The 24,065-nt window shown below is 45.0% G+C and overlaps 1 protein-coding gene across 1 annotated transcript in view; it reads right to left on the bottom strand.

The window, feature by feature from the left end:
* Positions 1 to 23,184, bottom strand: part of LOC138246239 (sulfotransferase 2B1-like) — a 131,527-nt gene extending 108,343 nt beyond the window's left edge. Inside the window, exons 1-2 of the mRNA XM_069200644.1 lie at positions 23,006 to 23,184; positions 16,601 to 16,809 (exon numbers count right to left, since the gene is read on the bottom strand). Coding sequence (XP_069056745.1) covers positions 16,601 to 16,809; positions 23,006 to 23,141 — 345 coding nt within the window. The 5' untranslated portion in view covers positions 23,142 to 23,184. The remainder of the gene's footprint in view (positions 1 to 16,600; positions 16,810 to 23,005) is intronic.
* Positions 23,185 to 24,065: the final 881 nt, after the last annotated feature.

Raw genomic sequence — 24,065 nt, 5'->3', positions numbered from 1 at the left:
TGTGTTGATGAGTGTGCATGCTGGTCTGATGGTGTGCTTGGGATAGGCTGAGGTACAGGGGCTTGGGTCTGGGTACTGGAAGTTGGAGGGGGGAGGCTGGACACAGGGACAATGGCTGCCATCAGTGCTGAGGCCAGAGCCTGAAATGCTCTCAGTTGGGCCGCCTGCCCAGAATGAATGCCCTCAAGGTATGCATTTGTTTGCTGCAAATGCCTCTCAACACCCTGGATGGCATTCAAAATGGTAGACTGCCCAACAGTGAGGGATCTCAGGAGGTCAATAGCCTCCTCACCGAAGGCAGCAGGGCTTACTGGGGCAGGGGCTGAGGTGCCTGGGGCGAAGGAGATGCCCACCCTCCTGAGTGAGCGGGCACGGGACACACGCTGAGGGGCTGCTGGGAGGGCGGTACTGGTAGGGGGGGTGGCGGCTGTACCTGTTGATGCAGTGGGCACAGAGGTGCCCGCCACCGCAAGGGAGCTCCCATCAGAGGAAGAGTCACTGTCACTGGTGTATGCTCCTGATCCAGTCGTGGAGCTCCCCTCGCCCTCCATCCCACTGGTGCCTTCAGACTCTGTTACTTCACCCTCCAGGGCCATGTGGGATGCAGGTCCCTCCTGCTCTGTTGCCTCTGCTCCTCCGGCAGATGATGCTAATGCACGCAAGAACAGGGTGACAAAACAAAAAGGGGGGGGAGACAGAAGATACACATGTTCAGTGCATGCAACACCACTACCATTGGCGGACACAACACACAGGGAGCAGCCCTATGCACTAAGCCATGCACTAACAGGGCAGGGGAAAAACACATGCCCAAGGGGGACTCTACCTAGACCCATTTCATGCATAGCTGGCACCCATGGGAGCCTGATTAGGTGTACAGGACAAATCCCACCTTTGGGGTCGGACTGGGAATGAGGCTGCAAAACCATGGGTCTACCTTTGCGTGTCTGCCCTTGCCTAGGGGAACCCACAGGCCACCACCCCTACCCAGACACCTCGTCAAGCGCACAGAGTCAGCTGAATGAGAGTGTACTCACCCCCTTGAGGCTGCTCTGATGCCCTCAAGCGCCCATCCAACTTAGGATATGCCACCAACAGGATCCGGTACATCAGGGGGGTCATGGTGCGACGGGCACCCCTCCCACGTTGGGAGACCATCCCCAGCTGGGCCTCCGCCGTCTTCTTGCTCCAGAGGCGCAGGTCTTCCCATCTTTTCCGGCAGTGGGTGCTCCGTCTATGGTAGACCCCCCGATGGTCCGGACTTCCTTGGCGATGGCACGCCAAATACCCTTCTTCTGGTGGGCGCTGACCTAGAGGAAAAGTGAAGTAATAATGGATGTTACTATCCCATACTGTTTTTCTCACGCATTGCCTAAAAACCTCCCACCCTGGCCCAGACATACATACACACACACTATCCTCACATGCTGGCCTGTCCCCCTCCCCTCCCTCTTCCATCCACGGCACTCCATACAATAATGTGCCATCCACCATGCTCACAGTGTACTCACCTGTTTGTCTGGAGGACCGTACAGTTGTGTGTACTGGGGGAGGACCCCATCCTCTAGTTTCTCCAACTCCTCCGAAGTGAAGGCAGGGGCCCTTTCCTCAGACACTGTAGCCATTGTCGCTTCCAGACACAGGTCACAGCAGCACTTGCAGTGTAGGTCCTCTCCTGTTGAAGGTCAGGTGTCAAGTGAGTGAACAGTTAGAAAATGGCGGCCACGTCCGCGCCGGTGCGTACCGTCACCGCCGGTGTACATCGTCATTGGCTCCTGGAACCCATAGGGCCCAATGTTAACCAATGCTGAATTGCGCCGCGGTATTCGACTGCTTACCGCGACGGTAAACAACGCCAGCGCAGTTGCCTCATTTCCCCTTGTCCCACCTTACAGGTCTGGCAGCTGCCATTTCAGGGGGCCACATGGCAGGCCAAATAACTGCGTCACACCTATTTAGGCCAGGAATACGGACAGACAAAGACACATAGAGCTATTGTTACATTTTTTTAAAATAGCATTGTGATACCTAAGTGTTGTATGACCCTCTGCTCACCGTTCTCCTCCATAGGGCACGTCCGCTGGGGAAGGTGATGAGATGGCGACATCCTCCGGTGTACAGACCCCTGGCGGACCTGTCGACAATGGAAGAGAGACACATAATTATCACTTACAGACTTTATTGTGCAACAATCCAGGAACTGTGTGCCCAGTTGGAGCTAGACCTGATTTCAGCTATCTGCCATCCCACAGGAATACCCCCTCTAGTGCAGGTCCTGTCTGCACTCCATTTCCTGGCCAGTGGGTCTTTTCAAACAACAGTGGCCATGGCATCAGAGATGTCCCAGCCAATGTTCTCTAACGTGTTGTCCGGAGTGTTGTCTGCCCTGTTGAAACACATGCGCAGCTACATTGTTTTCCCTCAAGTGGAGGATTTGCCCACAGTGAAAGGTGACTTCTATGCCCTTGGACATATCCCCAACATCATTGGTGCCATTGATGGTACACATGTGGCATTTGTCCCCCCGCAGGAATGAACATTACAGTACATCTCCCATGTGAATGCCAAGTATCCTGGCTTTGTGCATGACGCTTACATTTTGAGGAATAGCAGCATCTCTTATGAGATGGGGCAACTCCAGAGGCACCGTGTGTGGCTAATAGGTGAGCCTAAAGTCCCCACACAGTTTCATTTGCTGTCTGGGTATGGGAGGTTCCCTAATGTTTGGCGTATGTCTAACAGTTGTTCCTCGATATTTGCAGGTGACTCTGTTTACCCTAACCTGTCGTGGCTACTGACCCCAGTGAGGAATCCCAGGACAAGGGCAGAGGACGATACAATGAGGCACATGGGCGAACTAGGAGGATAATTGAGCGCTCCTTCGGCCTCCTGAAGGCCAGATTCCGGTGCCTCCATCTGACAGGTGGATCCCTATACTACTCACCGAAGAAGGTGTGCCAGATCATCATCGCCTGCTGAATGTTGCACAACCTGGCTTTGCGACGCCAGGTGCCTTTTCTGCAGGAGGATGGGCCTGATGGTGGTCTTGTGGCAGCTGTGGAGCCTGTGGACAGTGAAGAAGAGGAGGCAGAAGAAGAAGATGTAGACAACCGAAACAACATCATCATGCAATACTTCCAGTGAGACACAGGTAAGAAGAGGGAATTGCTTCCCACATCTCATACTATTGTAGGACCTAGCATAAGTCTGCCTTTTTACCTCTGTGGATGGACCCTGACTTGTCACTTTGGCTTTTCATTTCACAGATCTGGGTCACGATTTGTGCCCTCTGCTATGTTTACTTCTGGCCTACAGCTGTGTAACATTGGTATGTGACCAAGTTCATTGAAATTGCTATATTCCAGAGATTTTGAAATTACACATTTGTGAAAGCACAGACTGACTCCAGATTGATTTGTGATTCAAGGGTGTTTGTTTCTGTGCAAATAAGTGGAGGGGGGTGAAAAGGGCTGGGGTGATGGTGGAGGAATGTCCATGGCAGAGTCCAGTCTCTTGGTCTCACAGGTGCATCGTCCAATGGGGCATAGGAAGGGGAGCAATGTCAGTTTAAGGTGGACAGGGTTACAAAGTGGGACAGAAGGGTAACATTCAGGAGGGTCTTATTTCCTGGCAGGGTCTTGGCAATGTTGTCTGTCTTGTTCCTGGATCTCAGGGACCGTTTGCGGGGTGGTTCTCCTTCTGCATGGGGTGGGGTGATGGTGGCCTGTTGGTCCTGTGGCGGTGCCTCCTGTCCACTAGTGCCGGCGAAGGTGGAGGGCTGTTCATCATCCAGGCTAGTGTCAGGGGCCTGTTTGTGTCCCGCTGTGTCCCTCATGGTGTTGACAGGTCTGCCAGCACCCCTGCAATGGTGACCAGGCTGTTGTTAATGGACTTCAAGTACTCCCTGATCCCCAGGTAGTGTTCCTCCTGCAGCCGCTGGGCCTCCTGAAACTTGGCCAGTACTGTGCCCATGGTCCCCTGGGAATTGTGGTAAGCTCCCATGATGTTGGAGAGTGCCTCGTGGAGTGTTGGTTCCCTGGGTCTGTCCTCCCTTTGTCGCACAGCAGTCCTCCCAGCTTCCCTGTTATCATGTGCCTCTGTCCCCTGAACCGTGTGCCCACTGCCACGGACCCCAGGTCCCTGATAGTCTTGGGTTGGTGGGTTTGCCTGGGGTCCCTGTAGTGGTGGACACACTGCTGATTGACGTGTCCTAGGGACAGAGGGATGGGCCCGCTGGGTGGGTGCTGTGCTGGTGTTTCCTGTGGGGGGAGGCTCTCTGGTGGTTTGGGACTGTGTCAGGGGAACCGACTGTCCAGAGGTCCCTGATGGGCCAGGCTGGTCATCTTGATCCAGGCGTGCAGAGCTGCTGTCATCACTGTGGGCCTCTTCTGTGGGGGGACTGAATATGTCTGGCACCTCCTGTCCAGTGACGTTGGGTATGGGTCCTGTTGGGGTGTAAATGCATAGTTTTAGTATCTGTGTGTGCCATCTTGTGCATTAGGTGAGGTACCCTCTACTCCTGTGCTTGCGTTATTGTGTTAGCCCTTTTGTGATAGTTATTTTGGGGTCTGTGTGGGTATCTGTACTGGACATGCTTTGGTGACAGTGGTCCATGCATAGGTGTTGCATGCAGGGCCTTGGTACTGAGATGTGTGGGTTGTGATAGTGGGACATATGGAGATGATGGTGTGATGGGGTTAGGGTAAGAGTGGGAGTATGTGTTGGCATGCAGGTGGGGTGGGGGATTTGGTAAATAAGATATGACTTACCAGAGTCCAGTCCTCCTGCTACTCATGCGAGGCCCTCAGGATGCATGATTGCCAAGACTTGCTCCTCCCATGTTGTTAGTTGTGGGGGAGGTAGAGGGGGTCCACCGCCAGTCCCCTGTACAGCAGTCTGGTGTCTTGATACCATGGAATGTACCTTCCTCCGTAGGTCGTTCCACCTCTTCCTGATGTCATCCCGTGTTCTTGGATGCTGTCCCACTGCATTGACCCTGTCGACGATTCTCCGCCAAAGCTCCATCTTCCTTGCAATGGATGTCTGCTGCACCTGCGATCCGAAAAGCTGTGGCTCTACCCAGATAATTTCCTCCACCATGACCCTGAGCTCCTCCTCTGAAAACCTGGGGTGTCTTTGAGGTGCCATGATGTGGTGTGGGTGATGTGTTAGGTGCTGTCTGATGTGATGTGTGGGGGGATGTGTTGGTGTGTGTTGTTTGAGGTGCGTGGATGTTGTATAAGTGATGGTGTTGTGTGTCTGTGGATGCTGGTGTTGTGTTAGCTAATCTCTCTTTCTGGCCTTCTTCAAAAAATGTTGGGTTGTAAGGGGTTGTGGGTAATGCGGGTTTGTATTTTATAGTGTTGGGGGTGTGGTGTGTGTATGTGTATCAGGTGTGCGTATTTCGAATTGTCCAATGTGGTTGTGTTTTGTAAATGTGTGTGTATTTTGAGCTCGGCGGTGTGTACGGCCAATGGATTACCGCAGTTGAAAGACCGCCGCGTTGATTCGTGGGTCGTGATAGTATGGGCATAGTTCTGTTGGCGTGATGGTGTAGGTTTTGGTATCGGCAGTTTATCACTGACTTTTGGTGTGGCGGACTTGTGTGGGTGTCTGTATTGTGGCGGATTCCGAGCTGTGGGTTGTAATACCTGTAGCGGAATTCCACCGCCGCAGCGGGATGTTGGCGGTCTTCAGCACAGCGGAAAGCGGGATTTACCGCCAGGTTTGTAATGAGGGCCTTATTATTTTTTCTTATTTTATTTACTGAAAGTTACCCTATTTTATAAATCTGGTGTGGTATCCTTTTTATGGGGTGTGTTTTCACTTTATTACTGTTTGAAGAGTTGCACAGATACTTTATAAATTGCCTCTAAATTAAGCTGGACTACTCTGGTTCACGCTACCAGAGGATTGCGTACAGGTTATTTAAGGGTTGCCTTGTGCCTCACCCTGACAATGATTGTGGTTGACAAGGGATATATCCCCCTCACCCTCAACCAGTAACACAATTTCTTACAGGCTGGATGCACATCATGTCAGTGGCAGCATGGCCTTTATGGTGTGTAATAAACCTGATGTCAGATTTACAAGATCTGCATATTACAAGCTTTATTTTAGGTTGTGGGTTCTTAAACTAAATATGCCATTGTGAAAGCTGATTTTTACTGAAAGTAGCAGGAGGCAAAGTTTGTTGGGAAAGTGATATCTAGTAGAGTAATTGAGTTTACGATGGGCATTTTTATCAGGAAATATTATCAAGAAGCTTTTGTAATAGACAATGAATACCAACTTGGAAGCAATTAAATAAACGGGCTTTTGAAGAAAGCCAGTGGAAGCATATTAAAACATCTAAATACCCACCCCCAGAGCAATGGATTAGCAAACGATTTAGCAGAGTGATAAAAGAAAAAGAACATTTTCAATTAGTTGTGGGAATGCTGTGGAATGCAAGAAAAGACTAAGGGCCAGATGTAGCAAAAAAAAAATTGCGACTTGCAAATTGCGAGTCATACCGACTCGCAAATTGCAACTCTCAAAATTGTATGCAGAAAGGTGTCTCAGACACCTTCTGCGACTCGCTATGGGGTCGCAAAGACCCACCAAATGAATATTAATGAGGTGGGTCGCAAATTGCCACCCCATAGCGAGTCCCTGCACTCACAGGGATGGTGGCCTGCTTGAGACAGCAGACCTCCATGTCTGTGACTGCTTTTTTTAATAAAGCAGTTTTTTTTTTTTTTTATTGCATCCCGTTTTCCTTAAAGGAAAACGAGTTGCAATTCAGAAAAATAATGAAACCATTTGGTTTTATTTTTTCAGCTCTGAAAAAATATTTTCAGCGACATTCACAAAGGGGAAGGGGTCCCATGGGGACCCCTCCCTGTTTGCGAATGTGTTTCCACCCACTTCAAGTGGGTGGTAACTGCGAGTTGGTTTGCGACCGCTTTCGCGGTCACAAAGCAACTCAGCATGGCGATGCGGTCGCAAATAGGAAGGGAACACAAAATTTGAATCTGCATCGCGATGGCCATTTGGCATGTCGCAAACATGCAAACCGGTTGCTACATCTGGTCCTAAGGCCCTCATTATGACTCCAGCAGTCTTTTCCTAGACCGCCAAAGCCATGGAAGCCAGAAGACCGGCATATTCCGAGTGCTGAAGGATTTCCGCCACAGTTTGGGCATAAATCCTCCAGTGGTCGTGCTGGTGTTTGGAGACGCAAAGGTGGTTCCATTGCAGGGCCTGCCCTCCAAAAGGACACCGCCAGCCGTATTACGACCTGTAATACAGCCTGGCGGTGTCCTGATGGCAGGGTGCTTCTGGCGGTGGGAGCACCGGGTCCCTTCCCCTAAGGGAGAAGCACCTCGTTGGATGAGGTAAGTGTCCTCTGCAAGGGGAGGGGAGTATGGGTTGTGAATGGATATGTGTGAGTGTGCATGTCATGAATGGAGGGCGAGAGGGGCGTGTTTGTGCATGCGTGTGTGTCTGTGTGTAAATGTGGTGATGGCATGCGTGTGTGGGTGAATGTGAATGCTGGGTCTGGTGCGTGTGTTCATGCATGTAGACAGAGGTGGGGGTTGTGTATGTATGTTGAGGAAAGGAGGGGTGGAGGGATGGAGTGTGTATGCGTGTCAATGGGGGTGAATGTAGTGAGTGCATATGTGAGTGGGGGTGTTGTACGTTTGTGCATGTATGTGTGTATGGATTTGGGGGTGTTGCGTGTGTGTCTGCGCGCAAGTGTAAGGGTGTTGTGAGTAGGTGAGAGTCAGGGTGTGCGTGTCTGTGGGTGTGTGCGTGTATGCGGGGGTAAGTACAGGGATCGGGAGGGTGGGGAGTAAGTACATGTTTGTGGGGGGGTCACTTCTGGAAGCGGGGCTGGGGGTTACTGGGGGGTTTGAGGAGGTGGGGGGTGGGAATGTTGTAAGGGAAGGGGGGTGCTCTAGGGTAAATGGGGGGTGGGGGAGTTGTCTACCGGTGACAGGAATGCAAATTCCTATCACCAGTAGCCTTTCCGCCAGGGACGAAATCCCTGGCGGAAAGGAGACTCGTGATACCGCTGGCAGTATTGGGTGGACCGCCGGGTCGGAGATACTTATCTCTGGCCCACGGGTCTAACTGCCCTGGCAGTCGGCACAGTGGCAGTTTGGCACAGGCCAAACCGCCACACTCATAATGTGGCAGTCCACACTGCCGTCCTGTCGGCGGTGGGACTGTCACCGTGAGTCTAGCGGTCTGAAGACCTCCAGAGTCAAAACAAGGGCCTAAGACTTGGGCAAATGTTGTGGGTTGTGTTAGCCAAGATATATATATATATGTCTTCCTTTATGGTTTTCTAGGTCAAAATGGCAGGATCAAAGCTCAACAAAGAAAGAGTCAGACCTATGTCAATTAAGGAAAGCTGGCAAGTGTGGTTAATGTGAGGAAAAACTCAGGAGAGATATCAATGAAAAGATGTGATTGAACCTGTATTAAAAGTGAAGCAAAGAGTCTGGTTGTGGCTCACAAGTGCTGGAGGATCAGGTAAGGGGGGTGACAGGATTTCAATACTCTGTGAGTTGCAAGTGTATAAAATATTGTTGTGGAATTGGTGGATGGTGGAGTTTGGAAAAAGAATAAAATATATTAGGTACCCAATAATTTGAGGATGGCTGCTTGTGTGCAGTTTGACATTCATTGTTATGTGGCTGTAAACATGAAAAGAGGTTAATCAGAAACCTGGCTATATGTCTGATTGTGTCAAATTTTTGTGCAATCATATTTCTACTGTTTACTTGTACGCAAGATGATAAGCAATCTTATATATTGTTTATATTTCATTTCATTATTTAAATGACTGTAGTAAGGGGTTTTAGTGAGCTGTGCTTAGTTAAGGGGTGCTGGAATGGAAACGTCCTCTTGTACCCCTGCATTGAGTACCCAACTGTGTTGATGTCTGGATCTCTAATGCTGATTGTTTGTGAACATGGATCATGCATGTGTGACATGACATATACCTGTCTCACAGATTGTAGTATTGTTAAACCCGGAGGGGCACGGAAAGCCCTGCGCTCATAGTGGCGGAATGCTACCATCTTCACCAGGAGTTAAGCAGCACAAGCATGGTGGTGGCAGCATACTGTGTAGTGATCACCAGAAACGAACAAGTCCATTTTACCCTGTCACTGGAGTGAGGTCTACTGGCTCAGTCATCTTTTTGAAAGTTCAGCTTCTGTGTCTTTAACTCACACCTGGCCTACATCAGGTTAATGTGGAAATGCGTGCATGGTCAAAGCATCTGCTGAGTGCATGCGCACTTACAAGAAACATACTACACAAAGGGAGAGCTGAGAGGTGTGCTCATGGTAAATGTGTGTGTTCTGGCAGTGTGTGTTTTTAAAATAACACACCCTGGTACAGTACAAAGAGACTGCTGTACTGAACAGAGTGCACAAACTGAATCAATGTGCTGCATGTGGGTAGGCTGGTGGTGGCATAACACTTGAGAATAGCAGTGCTAATCAGTGAGTGCGCTGTAGATCCACATTGAGTGCAGAAGTGCTGGTATATTAAATGAAGGATCTCAGGTTCCATTTGGAGAAGACCAGAGCCCCAATATAAATCTTCAAAGATCCAGACGATAAATTACATTTTGTGTCTGAAAAAAAACTACAAGTAGGACAATCTGGGACCCCAAATCTTGGCCATCTGCCAAGCAGCCAGATGAGATCTGTGAGGAGGGGAAGCTCTGCAGGACTTCTGCCTGTGAATAAGTCTAGGGGCCCAAGCCTGGTAGTCTACCTGTTGAATGAGGGCACATCACTCAGGAAAACTAAGACCACCTGCCCTGGAGCCTGGAGCACTGCCACCTGCCTGCTGGCTAAGACATGTCTGCCCCATGAGGGAGAGGAGAGTCCTGGAGGCAGAAAGGTCCAGAGGGGAGCCCTGAAATGAGGATTCTCTGTGCCAGGTGTGAGGAATCCATTCCTGCACTGTTTGGGTCACAGCCTGTGTGCCAGAATGATTTGGCTACTCCAAATGCCAGGAGGGGTCAGCATGGACTGAGCTAGAGAGCAAGGGGTGAGAAACCTGTTCATGCACCCATCGAGCCTTAGCCCGTGTGCTGAACCTATTTGGCAACCCCGTTTGCCAGAAGGGGCCGCCACAGACTGAATCAAGGACTGCTGTGGGAGACAACTGCTCCTGCACCCGTCGGGCTGTCGCCCATGTGCCAGATTACTTTGGTGATCCAGTATGCCAGGAGAGGCCTCCATGGATGCCGACATCAGGTTAGCGTGACCCCACCTGTGAGTGCCATGCAAGCAGCCCCGTATGCCAGGAGGGGCTGGAGATGCTGAGGCCAAGAGTCTGGGTTATTGCCCAAGTCCGAGAAACTGCTGCTATGACCAAGGTGAAGCAGTCTGCAAGCTGTGGACTGCACAGAAGGAGACCTGAAGATCAATAGGACACTGCTGGAACCCTGTTGCATCAAGAAGACCATCCCTGCAGAGGGAAAAGTCACATTGCACAATTCCTGGAGCAAGAACAACCCTGAACGTCAGAACCTGCCAATAGAGTGGCTAAAGGGAAAGAGCCTGTGCCTGCTGGGTGCTGCTGCATGCAATCATGTGTATCCAGACTTTGCTGATCCAAAACAGGACTGTGCTGCACTGCTGGGGGGTTCCATATTGCTGGAGTGAGTAAGCCAAAAACTAGACCTGTTAGACCTGGCATCTTCTGGCATGGTTTCACCTGATTGTTTGCTTGCAGACCTGCTGTTTTGACTGTGTGCTGGACTCCATTTTTGCTGGCTTTAGGACTCTGTGCACTTTTTCAACTGCTGACCAGTGCATGTGTTCTGTGTCTAAAACATGGTAACATTGGCTTCTCCATGATTGGCATCTTTGATGTACTGGTAAGTCCCTAGTAAGCTGCACTATGTGTGCCCAGCGCCTGTAATACAAATGCTATTAGTGGACCTGCAGCACTTATTGTGCCACCCACTACCGTAGCCTTTCAAACATGTCTCAGGCCTGTCACAGCTGAGCCTGTGTGCGTAGTTTAAACTGCTGTTTCAACATGGCAAGTGTGCCCACTAGCCAGGCACAAACCTTCCTTTTTATTACATGTAGGTCACCCCTAATGTAGGCCCTAGTTAGCCCCAAGGGCAGGGTCTGGTGTATTTAAAAAGTTAGACGTACTTTTAAGATTAACATGTCCATGTAGTGAAAAGCTCTTAATTTTCTTTTTCACTATTGCAAGGACTATCTCTCTCATGGGCTAACATTGGAGTTACCTTGGAACATCTTCTAAGTGTAATTTCCAATTGGCAAAATATAATAATATGGAGTTTGGTTTCTCCGTAATAGAAATTTCAACATACATCTTTTGGTAAAGTTGTTTTTTAAATTGCAGGTCTGAAAAAGCCACTTTTAGAAAGATGGCTTTTATTTACTTTAACCATTCTGTGCCTTAGCCTGTCTCTGAATATACATCTGGGTTTAGATGGCAGCTACATTTGTGCATTCTCTCCAAACAGACACAAACAGGAATGGCTGTTTGTGACAGGAGATACATCTGTATACCTATAGCTATCTTGGGCAGGGAGAGGGAGAGGCAGTTCACAAACACATCTGAATAGGCTATGTCCTCACAAGAAGGGATGATTACCCCCTACTGGTATTCTGTAGGCAGGGCTGGGTTGAAAGGGAAGCTTATGCATTTCAGAGTTATTTTGAAGTTACCCCTACAGCAAAGGCCATTTTGCGTATAAGTACTGGGTCTTTGATACCATATACTCAGAACACTTCTGGACTGAGGACATTCTACCAGGAAGAAGGACCTGTGTGCTGTCCGGAGGGACTGCTGTTTCCTCTGCTGTGTTGGCCTACTGCCTGCTACATCATGCCTGGGAGTGGGAGGACTGCATCTAACTTTCAATATTCTGCAATCTAAAGTTTCTCCAAGGGCCTGACTGAGCTTTCCTCCTGTTTCTGAAGTCTCAGGGATATTAAAGACTACAACTGCATCTTGCTACGAGCACCTGAGCTCCTCTGCTGTGTGTCCTGCTCTGCCACGTGGTGCCAAATCCAGCATGGGCCCTCGGAGGTGAGTGTGGTGCTGCAACACATGAACTGATGCAACAACACCGGCGCATCACTTGGAACTGACACATCCTACTGCAGGAATGCCGCTTTGCAACTCCCTGCACCAAAGCCGTGGACACTTGCCAACTGTGTGACACAAAGACCCTGACTTGCAATGCAACTCCAGCTTGGTTGACACAGCACTGATGCATCAGAACCAGAGCTCATCGCTTCTAGACATCGACACACAATGACGTTGCCTGATCAGGAAATGATGCATCGCCTGCCAGTGCGACGCATCCCCTCCTCTGAATCAACGCATCACCAAGTATCGACGCAACAAAGGTACAGTCAGCAGGTCTGTGTGACTCCTGTACCAGGCTCATGCACCATCGTGGTTCGACTGCACTTTTCTATTTGCCCTGGTCCAGAGTGATCAGATAGCTAGTGATTAGAAGCTCTTGTCTTCTAAGCACTGCAATTTGATTTAACTTTTCAAAATTCATAACTTGACTTGTGTATGCTAGATGTTTGTTTGTTGTGGTCTTGTTTGACTCAGATAAATATTGGCTATTTTTCTAAACTGGTGTGGAGTCTTTTTGTGGTGTTTTCACTGTGTTACTGTGTGTGTGTGTGTGCACAAATACTCTACACCTTGCTCTTTAGTTCAGCCTGACTGCTCTCTGCCAAGCTACCAGAGAGTGGGCATAGGTAAACTTTTAGGCCCATATTTATACTTTGTTAGCGCCTCATTTGCGCCGCTTTTTGATGGAAAAACGGCGCAAACTTACAAAATGCAATTGTATTTTGCAAGTTTGCGCCACTTTTGTGTAAAAAAATTATGCAAATGCGGCGCTAAAAAAGTAGAAATATGGGCCTTAGTGTGTATCCAACTTGCCCTGACTAGGATTGTGGTCCCTACTTGGACAGAGTGCAAACCTCTGCCAACCAGAGACGTCATTTCTAACATTAGTGATCAGCGGTGAGGCTAGGACTAGGACTGGGCAGAATTCTGCAAGCAGTGGAGTGTGTTAGGTGTTAGGTTGCACCAGTCGCGCAGATTTTTAGCTAGTTTGTCCCGTGCTTAAAAATCCACACAGACAGCTCCCTGCTGATAGAGCGGTCCGTACTAGTAATTTTTTCTGTATTCGGACGCTCTTTAGGCCGATGAATCTTTTGACTTAGTGGAAACTCTCTGTACTCTATATCGATCAATTTCCTTAAATCAATAATCAATAACGAACATAAGCAATACCTTGATCAACATAACACTTGACAATTAATCCAGAATACATTTCGGCGAACCCTGACCTTTCAGTCAGGAATAAACACACCAGTTTATTGCAAAGTTAGTGAATTTATTTCCCTATATTAACAAAGCTAGCACAATATAAATGTGTCTCAACACCAAATGATAAACATAAATGAACATTAATAGCTGTCCATAGCGGCGAAACAAGTGCAATCTATGTAGCATTTGAATCACAAGGCATTCGATAATAGCAATGCAAATCACTAATACGATAATCTGTAATGAACTAATCGCATACATTTAGTCAGCATAACAAGGTCTCAAATTGCATCATACGACATATGGAATCCTCGTCTAACCTCAAATTAGCATCGGCATGTGGGACTTCATGCAAAAACAATTTAGCAACATTAATTTAGAAAACTCCTAACTAGGGCTCTTATCAAAATCAGCAGTTGGTTACCTAAAGGAAACACAATGCAATTTTACAATTTCCTTTCATATTTACCAATTACGATCAGCATACAAGGAAGTCTTCGTCTCACAGGTACCGTTTCTCGATCAGCATGGAACGGGGCAAAGGGGCAGGGGTGGACGGGGCAATTGCCTCACGGCGGCAAGGTAAAACTACTATTTCATGCAAAGGGATCAAAGTTAAAGTCTCTAGGGCCAGAATCATTAAAGTCTCTTTCTCTCGATTAGAGAAAGCATCAAAGTCTCTTTCAAAATGGCATTGCAACAAAGTGGGCCATAATAGCTACGAAGTCTGCAAAATGGCGGGTATCGAGCTGGTAATGGCTTTAATGGCTACTTTCTTCTCGTGCACCTGGTTTTTATAGACAACAGTTCAAATCCAGTAGGGTCTTCCATTGGAGGGTTCATAGGTTAGCTTCAAATTGTCCAATCAAAAACGACAGTTCTCAAGCTTTTACTTAAGCATACATTATCCTTGGAGATGGGTACGCAAGTTGCAACATTGTATACCAATTAGCTCACTTTCAGAGCCTCCATTGTCCGCACCTGCAAATCGACCTTGGAGTAAAGAGAAAATATGCCAGGCTGGCACGAAACCTTAAGATAAGCATGTGAACGATCTCAGTGGAAAAGTACAGCTTCAAGCAGAAATACACGTTTAATAGCACATTGGAAAAATACGAGCATCTAAACCGTGAGACCAGGCCACTAGGCCGAAGCCTGCACTAAAGTAATGCTAAGCTAAAGCATTTCAAACAAGCAAATCATAGCACACGTTTACGATTATGTCGGATTAGTGCAATTCTAATACACCACGTTATATAAAGCACGCTTATAAATGTTGGCAAACTACTCTGAGGGCACATTTTGTCCCCGTACAATCTTTATTAGTTCGGTTAAAGTCACACATGATTATTGCAACACTACGTTCATGCGTTAATAAATGTAAAACCTTCATTTTCTGCTTCATCACTGCGCAGTGCAAGATGGCACTGCTTCTTTTCTGCTGCTCAAGAAGATTTTCTACTCGTGGGCAGCTTCCTCAATGCGAAAGTAAGGTTCTCAACGCGAGTGGTTGCAACCATCTGTGACTGCCCGTGTTCAGAAATCTCGCCGGGAGGTGGTCTTGAGTAAGATTTTCCTCGCTTGAGCTAGCCAATTCATTGAAGTTGTTGAACAGCCCAGAACTGCCTATGGGGCGAGGGGCCAGCATCAATGGAGAGAGGGTCCCCTCTAAAGCAGGCAGCAGCATTCTCTCCAGAGGTCTGTCCCCAGAGGAGCTGGAGAACATACATAAAGCCAAGAGGCTCAAGTTTGAGCAGGCAAAGCTCAAAATGGAGAATGACCGTCTGAAAGATATGGAGGAAAAGAGAACATTCTTTTGGCTCTTGAGCTGAGCATGAAGGGGCTGAACCTGAAATCTCAGAAGGCTGAGTCCAGCACAGATAGTCGCAGCATCTTTAGTGTCCTCTGACAGGAGAGTACAAATACTCAAGAGTCTGATAGCTGACTACAAGGAGGGGGGAGGACATAGATTGCTGGCTTCAGGTCTACGAGATTGCTTTACAAATGCAAAGGATCCCTAAGTAGGATTGGGGGGTAGGTTGTGGAAGCAGTTTCCAGCGGAGGGGAGGGACACCTTACTAACCATACAGGGGGATCATAAGATGAAGTATTCTGCCCTGAATAAGGCACTTATCAGGAAGTATGGCTTGACTCCGGAGATGCATAGGCAAAAGTTTAGGGAGAGAGTAAAGCTTCTTTCTCTGGGTAGATTGTGTAGACTTTTTCTGTACTTTCTGGAAGACACTGGATGGATGGGTCTGTAGATTTTGATTGCACAAAAGCAAATGTTTAGTCTTTGTTTTACAGAGCTGCTCCAGCACTTGATTAATAATAAGATCCTTAACCCCATGGAGCTTGCTAAGGAGGCAGACCACTGATAGTCTTCATAATTTCATTGTGCATATAAGACTTATGCTTATTACTCACAGACAATCCCTACTCTCATACTTCTCTCCAGTTTTGAACATGCACATTTTTATCTAGTACACATACACATTCGGAAAACTACTCCCATAGGAGCTCTCCCGTTGCTTTACCTCCATGTGGGAAATATTTATGATATTTTTGTGACTCTTAAAGAATTCCAGGAGTACTTTGAGAACGTGCAGTATTCACATCTTTCCCCAACGTTTTTACATGCGTAAATGCACATGCACGTCTTAATGCTCAGTAAATGTGCATCTACTCAGGCTAGTGTTACCTCTGCCTCTGACAGTAAAAATATTTTCCCGAGAAAACTTTTTGTCTAACCATGCAACATTATACGTTTTGAGGGATAACTGAAGCAATTTGAGATTAAAATGTAATCCTTCAATGATACCCTAAGCATTTTTTAAACTTGATTAGGTCAGTGAAATATATTTGTAATAAAGGTTAATCAGGATATCGTGGCTATTATTGACATTACTTTCAGACCTGACGATGGAATTTTATAAAAGGGATGCTACCATACTGTTGCATCACATTTAGTAGGAGAAGCATTCCTGCTTTGCATTGTGTTATGTTTTTGTGATGTGTTTCTCAGTGACTAATCATATGACTATGTCCATGTTTTATTGAATAATGTCACGTCTCTAGTATGTAAAAGTGCAGATGTGTATTTGCCACTGTTTGCTAAAGACACGCTTCACTGTTTTCTTTCACACGTTTCTGCCTGAACTGTGGAATGTTCACTGATTCCGCACATTAAAAATATACATAATAATGAAAAAAGCACTTAGTTGAATCGCTTTGTATTTCTTACCTTGGCCTTTGAATTAAAGGCTGACTTGGGAAAAATGTCAACAGTCACATGCGATGTTAGAAGGCGTGGGGGTTTGTAGGTTTGCAGTAACTTCAGACCTGCAGTACTATACAACCATGGTGCACGGTCCCAAACTGGGACAGTCTTACACCAAGATGGGTCTCCATTCTTTCGTATCAGGCTAATAATTTCCATCATCCAGACAGTGCCTGTGGGAAAAGAATCACAAAGATTATGCCACCAAGAAAAGAAATGTGACAAAAAGTAAGAACTGGCGTTATTATATGTCTTATCATGTTACACTTTCTATACTCAAAGCTCAACAGAGGGTTCTACAAATGTGAATTTGCAATCCCTGCATAAATATGAGAAACACAAACAAGATAGTGTTAGAAAACATGGAATATCTAGGTAGCACAATGAAGAACTCCGGTCAGTCTCAGGAAAAGGTAGGTATCCAGTGAAATAAATGACAGTGAGCAAAAGTAGAAAAACGTTGCTGAAACGGAAATATTTTTGGCTTTTTTACTGAACTGAAGTGTATCCTTAGTACTGTGCAGTATAGTGCGGTAAATGTCATTGGAGAGAAATCACTCCTTATTTCTCCAAATGGCTATGTAAAACATTGGAGTGTTGGCGCAAATATTTGTAACTACTCAAAATCAATAATTGACAAGTGTTGACAAAGCAAATCAGTCTCATCTTTAGAAGGTGAGTGCTAACTTACTGGCTCTGGTAATACTTGTGTTCTTTGGTGCTTCACTCATTTTGTCTTTAAAATTACCCTGCTGAAATGGATGTCAGCTGTGTGAGAATGGTAAAGTGAAAACGATAAAAACAAAATGTGGGCGGGTACATAACACACGTGCTTATGCATCACAATATGTAGGTGTGCATGCATTATGATGCATTTACACACATTCATGCACACAGTGACCATCTTTGATACGTGAGAACTCAAGTAAGTCTGATGCATCAGCCAAATGAAGAGGGGGTTCCTATAGAAATAGGCAGCTAAGACAAAAGGGAAAGGCCAGTTAAGGTGTGGTTCTGTTGGTGCTTTTTGTTTAAAGTTTATTAAAATACTTAGGGCCAGATGTACCAAGGGGTTTTATCCATTCTGTGTCTATGGGAAAATGTGTTCGTACATATGGCCCTTAATTCGCAGCATTGAGGACATGTGAGTCACTATCGATGGCGACCCTCGGAATGAGAATTAGAAATCAAACCTTCACAAGACAAAGATTCAGAGTAAAAAACAGTTGCATCCTGACAGACACTCTTCTGGAGGGGCGAAAGTATGGGAGGGGTGGTCCCTCTGCCCCAAAGGTTTATTTAAATGTAGAATCATTACAGAATTAAAAAACAGTTACAAAAATGCATAGTTATAATCATTTTAGTGAGGGGATGTCCAAAATAAATCAAAGGGTTGTGCTGGACTGGGACAAAGTCAAGAGTTCCAGCTGCCTCTGATTTAATGTTTAATGTGCAGGAAAGTAGTCCAATCCAAGATTCAGGAATCTCGGAGTTGCTCCTTGAGATGTTGAAACTACAGTTCAGACAATGCACCTGGCCTAATCCTTAAAAGTCCACTGATCGCTGTCCAGCTGGGCTCTTGTGGTAGGAGTTGATGTAGGCGACTCTTGGTGGATCCTTTATACCTGCCGCTTACAGGGAGTCTACTCCTTTCAGTTTCAAAGCTAGGAAAAGTCCTTTGAGCTGTAACTCTAAAGTTCGCAGCAGGTGCAGTCATCTAGGGTGCAGTCTTTTGTAGTGAAGACCAGGGTTCCAGCAAGGCAGTCCTTCTTTTCTAATATCTTCTTACAGCAGAGATCTGAATTGTTGGACAGCTCTGCCATGTTTAGTCTTGCTCTTGGGCTGGTAAGAGGGAAGGTTGCCACTGACCATGGTGTGCAGGGTGCCAACCTCTGGGGTGACCACTTACTGTGAAGTGAATCACAAATTAATCCTTGAAAGCAACATTCTTTAAAAATCCAACATGGAGGAACTCTCTCCTTGAAGGTTAAATCTGTCTGAGCCAACCCAATGGTGTGGCCAACTTGCCATAGCAGGCCCCTTCCAGCCTCTCTCCTTATCTAATTATTTGGGCTCCCATCTGGCTAAGAGAACAGGAAATGGGGGAGGTGCAGTTTTTGTCCCAGGTGGCTTTCCCTCTTTTGAAAGCCAGTTTAGAAACTCTCCCCCATCCTGCTCTGCCGTCTGCTGCAGCAGTTCTCCTCCCACCAAAATGCGTCCTTTGTTTAAACCCAGGCCACATCACATCTCATTAAGGCAGCTGGCTCAGGTTTCTAGAGACTGACCAATCAGGAAAGGGCACTACAGGGCTGAGGTTGGTAACTTTCAGAAAGCGTTCTAAAACTCTTTCTCTGTACAAGTTATAAAAAATCCAACCTTGGCAAGTTGTTGGATTTATTCCGAACTTTGAATATTTGATACCAAACTTGATAGTACTAACTCTTTTCTAGTGGAAATTAGACTTTAATAATTTTAAATAAAGACTCCCAATGTTAGCCTATGGAGCTAATGCCCTACAATGGGAAAAACTACTTTGGCTGTTTTTCCCCTCACCAGGGCTTATAAAACATATTTTTTAAGGTCCCTGCTTAAATTTACACTGCACCCAATCTTTGGGGCACTTAGGAAAGACCTTAGGGTTACTTATATGTAAAAATAACTTAGTTTAAGACTTTGGAAGTGCTTTTAACTTCAAAGTCAAATTTGGGGTTAACTTTAACTTAAAAGGAGCCAGCAAGGCAGGCCTGCCTTTACGATGACAGTGGAAACCCTAGCAGTGCACCTATAAGTGCACTAACTATACAGAGGTCCCTAAACCTACATGCCCTACCATATACTAGGGACTTATAGGTAGGTTGCTAGAGCCAATTATAATTAGACCTAATTTGCATATACCATTTTAAAAAGAGCATTAGCCTAGGGACTGGTTAGCAGTGCCCAGGGCACTGTCAGAGTCAGAAAACACCAGTATAAGCTAAAAACGGTGGTAAAAAGTGAGGGGACTTCTGCAATCAGCCCAGTTTTCTCACAGAACTCCAGACTTTGCTCACTCTGATCTTTTCCTGCCTTCATTTATGGATTCATTGAGACACAGTCCTTCGTCAACTTGTAATCAACGAGCACATCTTTGGATCCAGATTGCGGGTTTGCATCACCGGGGACTCTACCGTCTTGAAAATATTTTAAGTGTGAAGGTAAATTTCTGCCCAGGACCTATTTGACCTGTGTATCCATCCCGCTCTCCATGGTGGTCGTACTTAAACCATTGCCTTGTCTTGGGCTAGTGTGATCAGTTGCCCAAGGATGCCCCTTTGAGCTTTTTGGTGCTATTTTTAATTACAACTTTAAACATTCATATTTTCAGTCTCCTTGTTGAATTTTTATCATTGTGGTGTCATTTTGTTTATTAAAATATTCTCCTTGTTGATAAATTGGATATTTTTATTAGGTTGTGTTTTTGGCTTTTCATCTGCTTTGGTACTTGTAAATGCTTTACACTTTTTCTTAACTTATGCCTTCCTGCTTTGTGCCATGCCTAACAAGGGTTGAGCTCAGGTTTAAATTACTGAAGCCTTTTTGAGGTCTACTAATAATAGTGACATTATTACTTGTGGTGGACTACCATCCATCACAATTAATAAATCACTTTTTCACAATCAGCAAAACCTTTGCATTATTCCAGGACCAGATCATCAGAAATATGCACAAGTGTTGCTGAAGTAATACCAGGATGCTCATTGCCAGGATTTCATTTGGGGACAGGTCAGTGGGCTTGCTTGCTGTACTTCTCAAACTCATCAGGACTAATGGCAGAACATCAGGCCATTTCAATGTTGTGAAAGCACGCACCCTTTTTTACCATTCCAGATGCTTCTGGATGACAACTGTAATGGACCATTTGCTCACAGATTACTCTCATCAACTCATGTTTAAAACTAATTTGTCTACATGATTTGAATGAATTTCACAAACCATGTCTAGAGATGAATTACCTTATTAAAAGCTTGGCTACTTGAGCGAGACACTTGTGTGTCCTGGAAAAGCCTTTGCCGCTTAAAAACGAGACACACAACTATCAAAAAATATTTCAGACCATTGCATTTGAGCATCTCTATGAAATCTATTTGTAAGCTTGTGAAATAGCCTTCTGATTTTCCTATGTGATTCATTGTCACTGATGTTTTTCTGCCCTTTTGTCTCTCTGTTGACAGGTGACACACTTTTGACGTAATAATTCAATAACTTTCCCTAAAATGAGGATTGAACCAATATTTCTTGAATATTAGCAACATACCATTGCATCCCCTATGTAAAGGTCCATGCATGTACCTTGCCATTTGCAACAGCATATAGTATGGCAATACTAACCTATGATCATTTATTAACCAGCCATCACTTTTGATTGTTTTGCATCCTGCTTTTGCTCACATTTTCTTTTTTCCTCTGACACTTTAATTTGAGGTTGCCTCAACTCTTCAAGAGATTGAGTTGACATTGACAAATAATTATTTGTTTTCTCCATTTAGGATACTTTGTTTTTATTTGGTTTCAATGTACCAGACACAAGTGCACAGCATTTTGCAACTTTATCTGCAAAGCGGTTGCCTACTGTAATCATATCACCGCCATTCTGACGTGCTGCACATTTCACTACAGCAATCGGTTTTGGAAACGGCAAAGGTGTGTTCCTAAACAGAAAATGCACAGGCTTCTCTTTCATAAAAAAAAAATATAAAAATAGTTTTTGTAATCAGGCATTCCAGGGGCAGGGAATCTACACAAACTGTGCCTGAGCTCCAGGAAGGGATTCATCATTTATCGTCCCTGGGGCAAAGGATCTCCCACATCATTGTGTGTTACCCTTTGTAAAAGCTCTGCAATCAGAGAAAAAAATAGAATCTACTTACAGTAGTCAACCATCTCCAGAAATACTCTCACTTATCTTTGAGCGGTTGGTGGATTCATTCTCAGAATGGCAGACATGCATTCTTTGGGCACTTTTCCTTACTCTCTTTTCAATTTGGTATCCCAAATGAATCCCTTCTTATTGGCAATATTGCAATTTCTTTCCTCCTCCACCCATCCATTACTCCAGTCAATCTAACCAACAAACTCTCATATCCGCGGCTCAAATTAACTCATAATAATACTAAAACTGTACTCATTATTTCCCGATACTAATCCATCACTAATTCTTGTTGGGTTTCAGAGTAGCGTGCTACTCTCCGAAAAGCGCTTGGACGCCTCGTCAGGGGTAGTAAGCGCTATATAAGTACGATTACAATACAATACAATACAATTTGGTTGTAGATATCTTGTGCTCATTTTTAGCTACATGATGTGGTAATGTAATTGTATCTACACATCCCCTTTGTTCTTTCTGCTATTGGATGGTTATCTATACAGTGAGCAAATACTTAATCCCCAGGCAAATTTAAATTTGCCAAATATTCCTTGAGAATGTTTGAAAATATTGCAGACTCTTTGTATACTCTTGTGGGATTCTACAACAAACAAGAAAACAAGAACTCTCTTTTTGATTCTGAAAGCAAAAATATAATATCTTCATGAAGAGGAATAGAGCGGAACAAATGACACAAGTCAATGTAAACCACTCTGCATTTGCAGGAATCTGAAATAAAATTGCTTCCAGATTCTGTACCACAGGACAAGGAATCACTATATTATTGATTATGTGCAGGTTCTGTACTATTCTCAAATGTTTGCTTATTCCCCTTCTCAGAAAGTTACATGAGCTCCTTAAAACCTCTTTTAGAATTTCCTGCTAATAAAAGTATCAGTAACAGATGAAATATCCAGCTCTACCTCACGAGTAGGTTTATATTGAGAAGTGGGGAGATACACTGCCTTCGAATTTACAGTGATCTGCACTGGCTCTGCAGTTTTGATCAACCTATTTTTTGCCTGATGAATCCCAAACCTCCTTGTTCAAAGTAAGGCTTAAATCTGGAGGTAATTCCTCTACTGTGAGAAGTACGTACATTTTCATTTGTGCTTCTTGTGATTTTATTTTAATCTCAGAATCCTCATCCTTTGCCCGGATACAAACATAATCCTATGTGTAGCAAAGTAAGCAGTTAAGTTTACACAATACATCTAAAGGCTGCTGAAGAATGTAAATGACACATAGGAAATCAATGGCTGAGAGAATTTACCTATCACCTATCTCTCTATATATCATGCGTTCATAGAATAAGATCTGGTAAACACCTAAAGTCGTGTCTAGGCAGAAATAACAAGAGGAAAAAAGTGTTGAAACAAAAAGGGAGATTATAGAGGGTGCACATCAATTACATGAGGAAAAAAGCTTCCAAATTTGTTTCTTAGAAGGAGGAATTGTCCTCTTACCTGATTTAGGGTACGTTACTATGAATATATCATCATCCAGTACTTGAAAGTGGTTTTCTACAAAGCTCATGTTTTCCTCTGAATAGATTTCTGCGAAGAAGTCAATCCCTTTGTATTTAAAATATTCATCAGCCATGGTAATTCCGATAAGGAATTAATACTAAAGAAGACAATTTCACTGTCTTCAAATTCCTAATTTCTTCGAAAATATTTTAGCCCTGGAAGTAGAAAAAAAATTCACACCACATTAAAAACATAGAAAACAGAATTATATTTAGTCAAACCCTGTAATGCTTAATTATGGATTGATCAGAAAAGAAGATTTTCTTCCTGGGTATGTTATCTTCATAAAATATTTTCCTATTTCTATTGTTTGGAACTTTGTGTATTTTCATGGGCATAGGAAACACGGTGAATTGTGCATAAAATCTTAATCAAATCTTCACCTGTGTACTGAAAGGGTGGACAGAAATGATAATACCTGCAACCCCACTATTGATAAATAAACTCTTCGACAACGTTCACTGCCTGATAATTTAGATGTTGACAAATTCCCCAACATACAGTATCTTTAAATTAGAAAAATGGGAATAGAACTGCTATCTTACTTTAGATTCTTGCTACTTGCAAAGGAGTGTATTTCAGTGAATCACTCTTAATGAACAGATTGTGTTTGGATTGTGGTATTTGTGAGAACCAATAACGTTCTAACCTTTCCTTTAATGTGCATAATTTATGCACCAAAGACCGCACCTGAATAACTGGGAATTTCCAAAAGGTGTGTTTTTAAGGGATTTTTTAATGAAAACTATGGAAATGAAAACATACTCCAGGGTCATCAAACCCGCCATAGCAGCATCAGTGAACTTATCTGCTGTTTTCCATAACGACGTGCTGCTCTACTAAGTAGACAGTTCAACGCAAATGATCCTCTCCACAATTTTACACAGGTTGGCTGAATGGGAAAACTACAGCCACTGTGTTAAGGGGAGTGCATAAGCACTACAGTGGATCTCAGTAATATTGGAAAAGGGCTACTTTATGCCTTCTTTTCACCATA

Source organism: Pleurodeles waltl, chromosome 7 (genome assembly GCF_031143425.1).
Source record: "Pleurodeles waltl isolate 20211129_DDA chromosome 7, aPleWal1.hap1.20221129, whole genome shotgun sequence".
Lineage (NCBI taxonomy): Eukaryota > Metazoa > Chordata > Amphibia > Caudata > Salamandridae > Pleurodeles > Pleurodeles waltl.
This window is presented reverse-complemented; position numbering and strand designations above follow the sequence as displayed.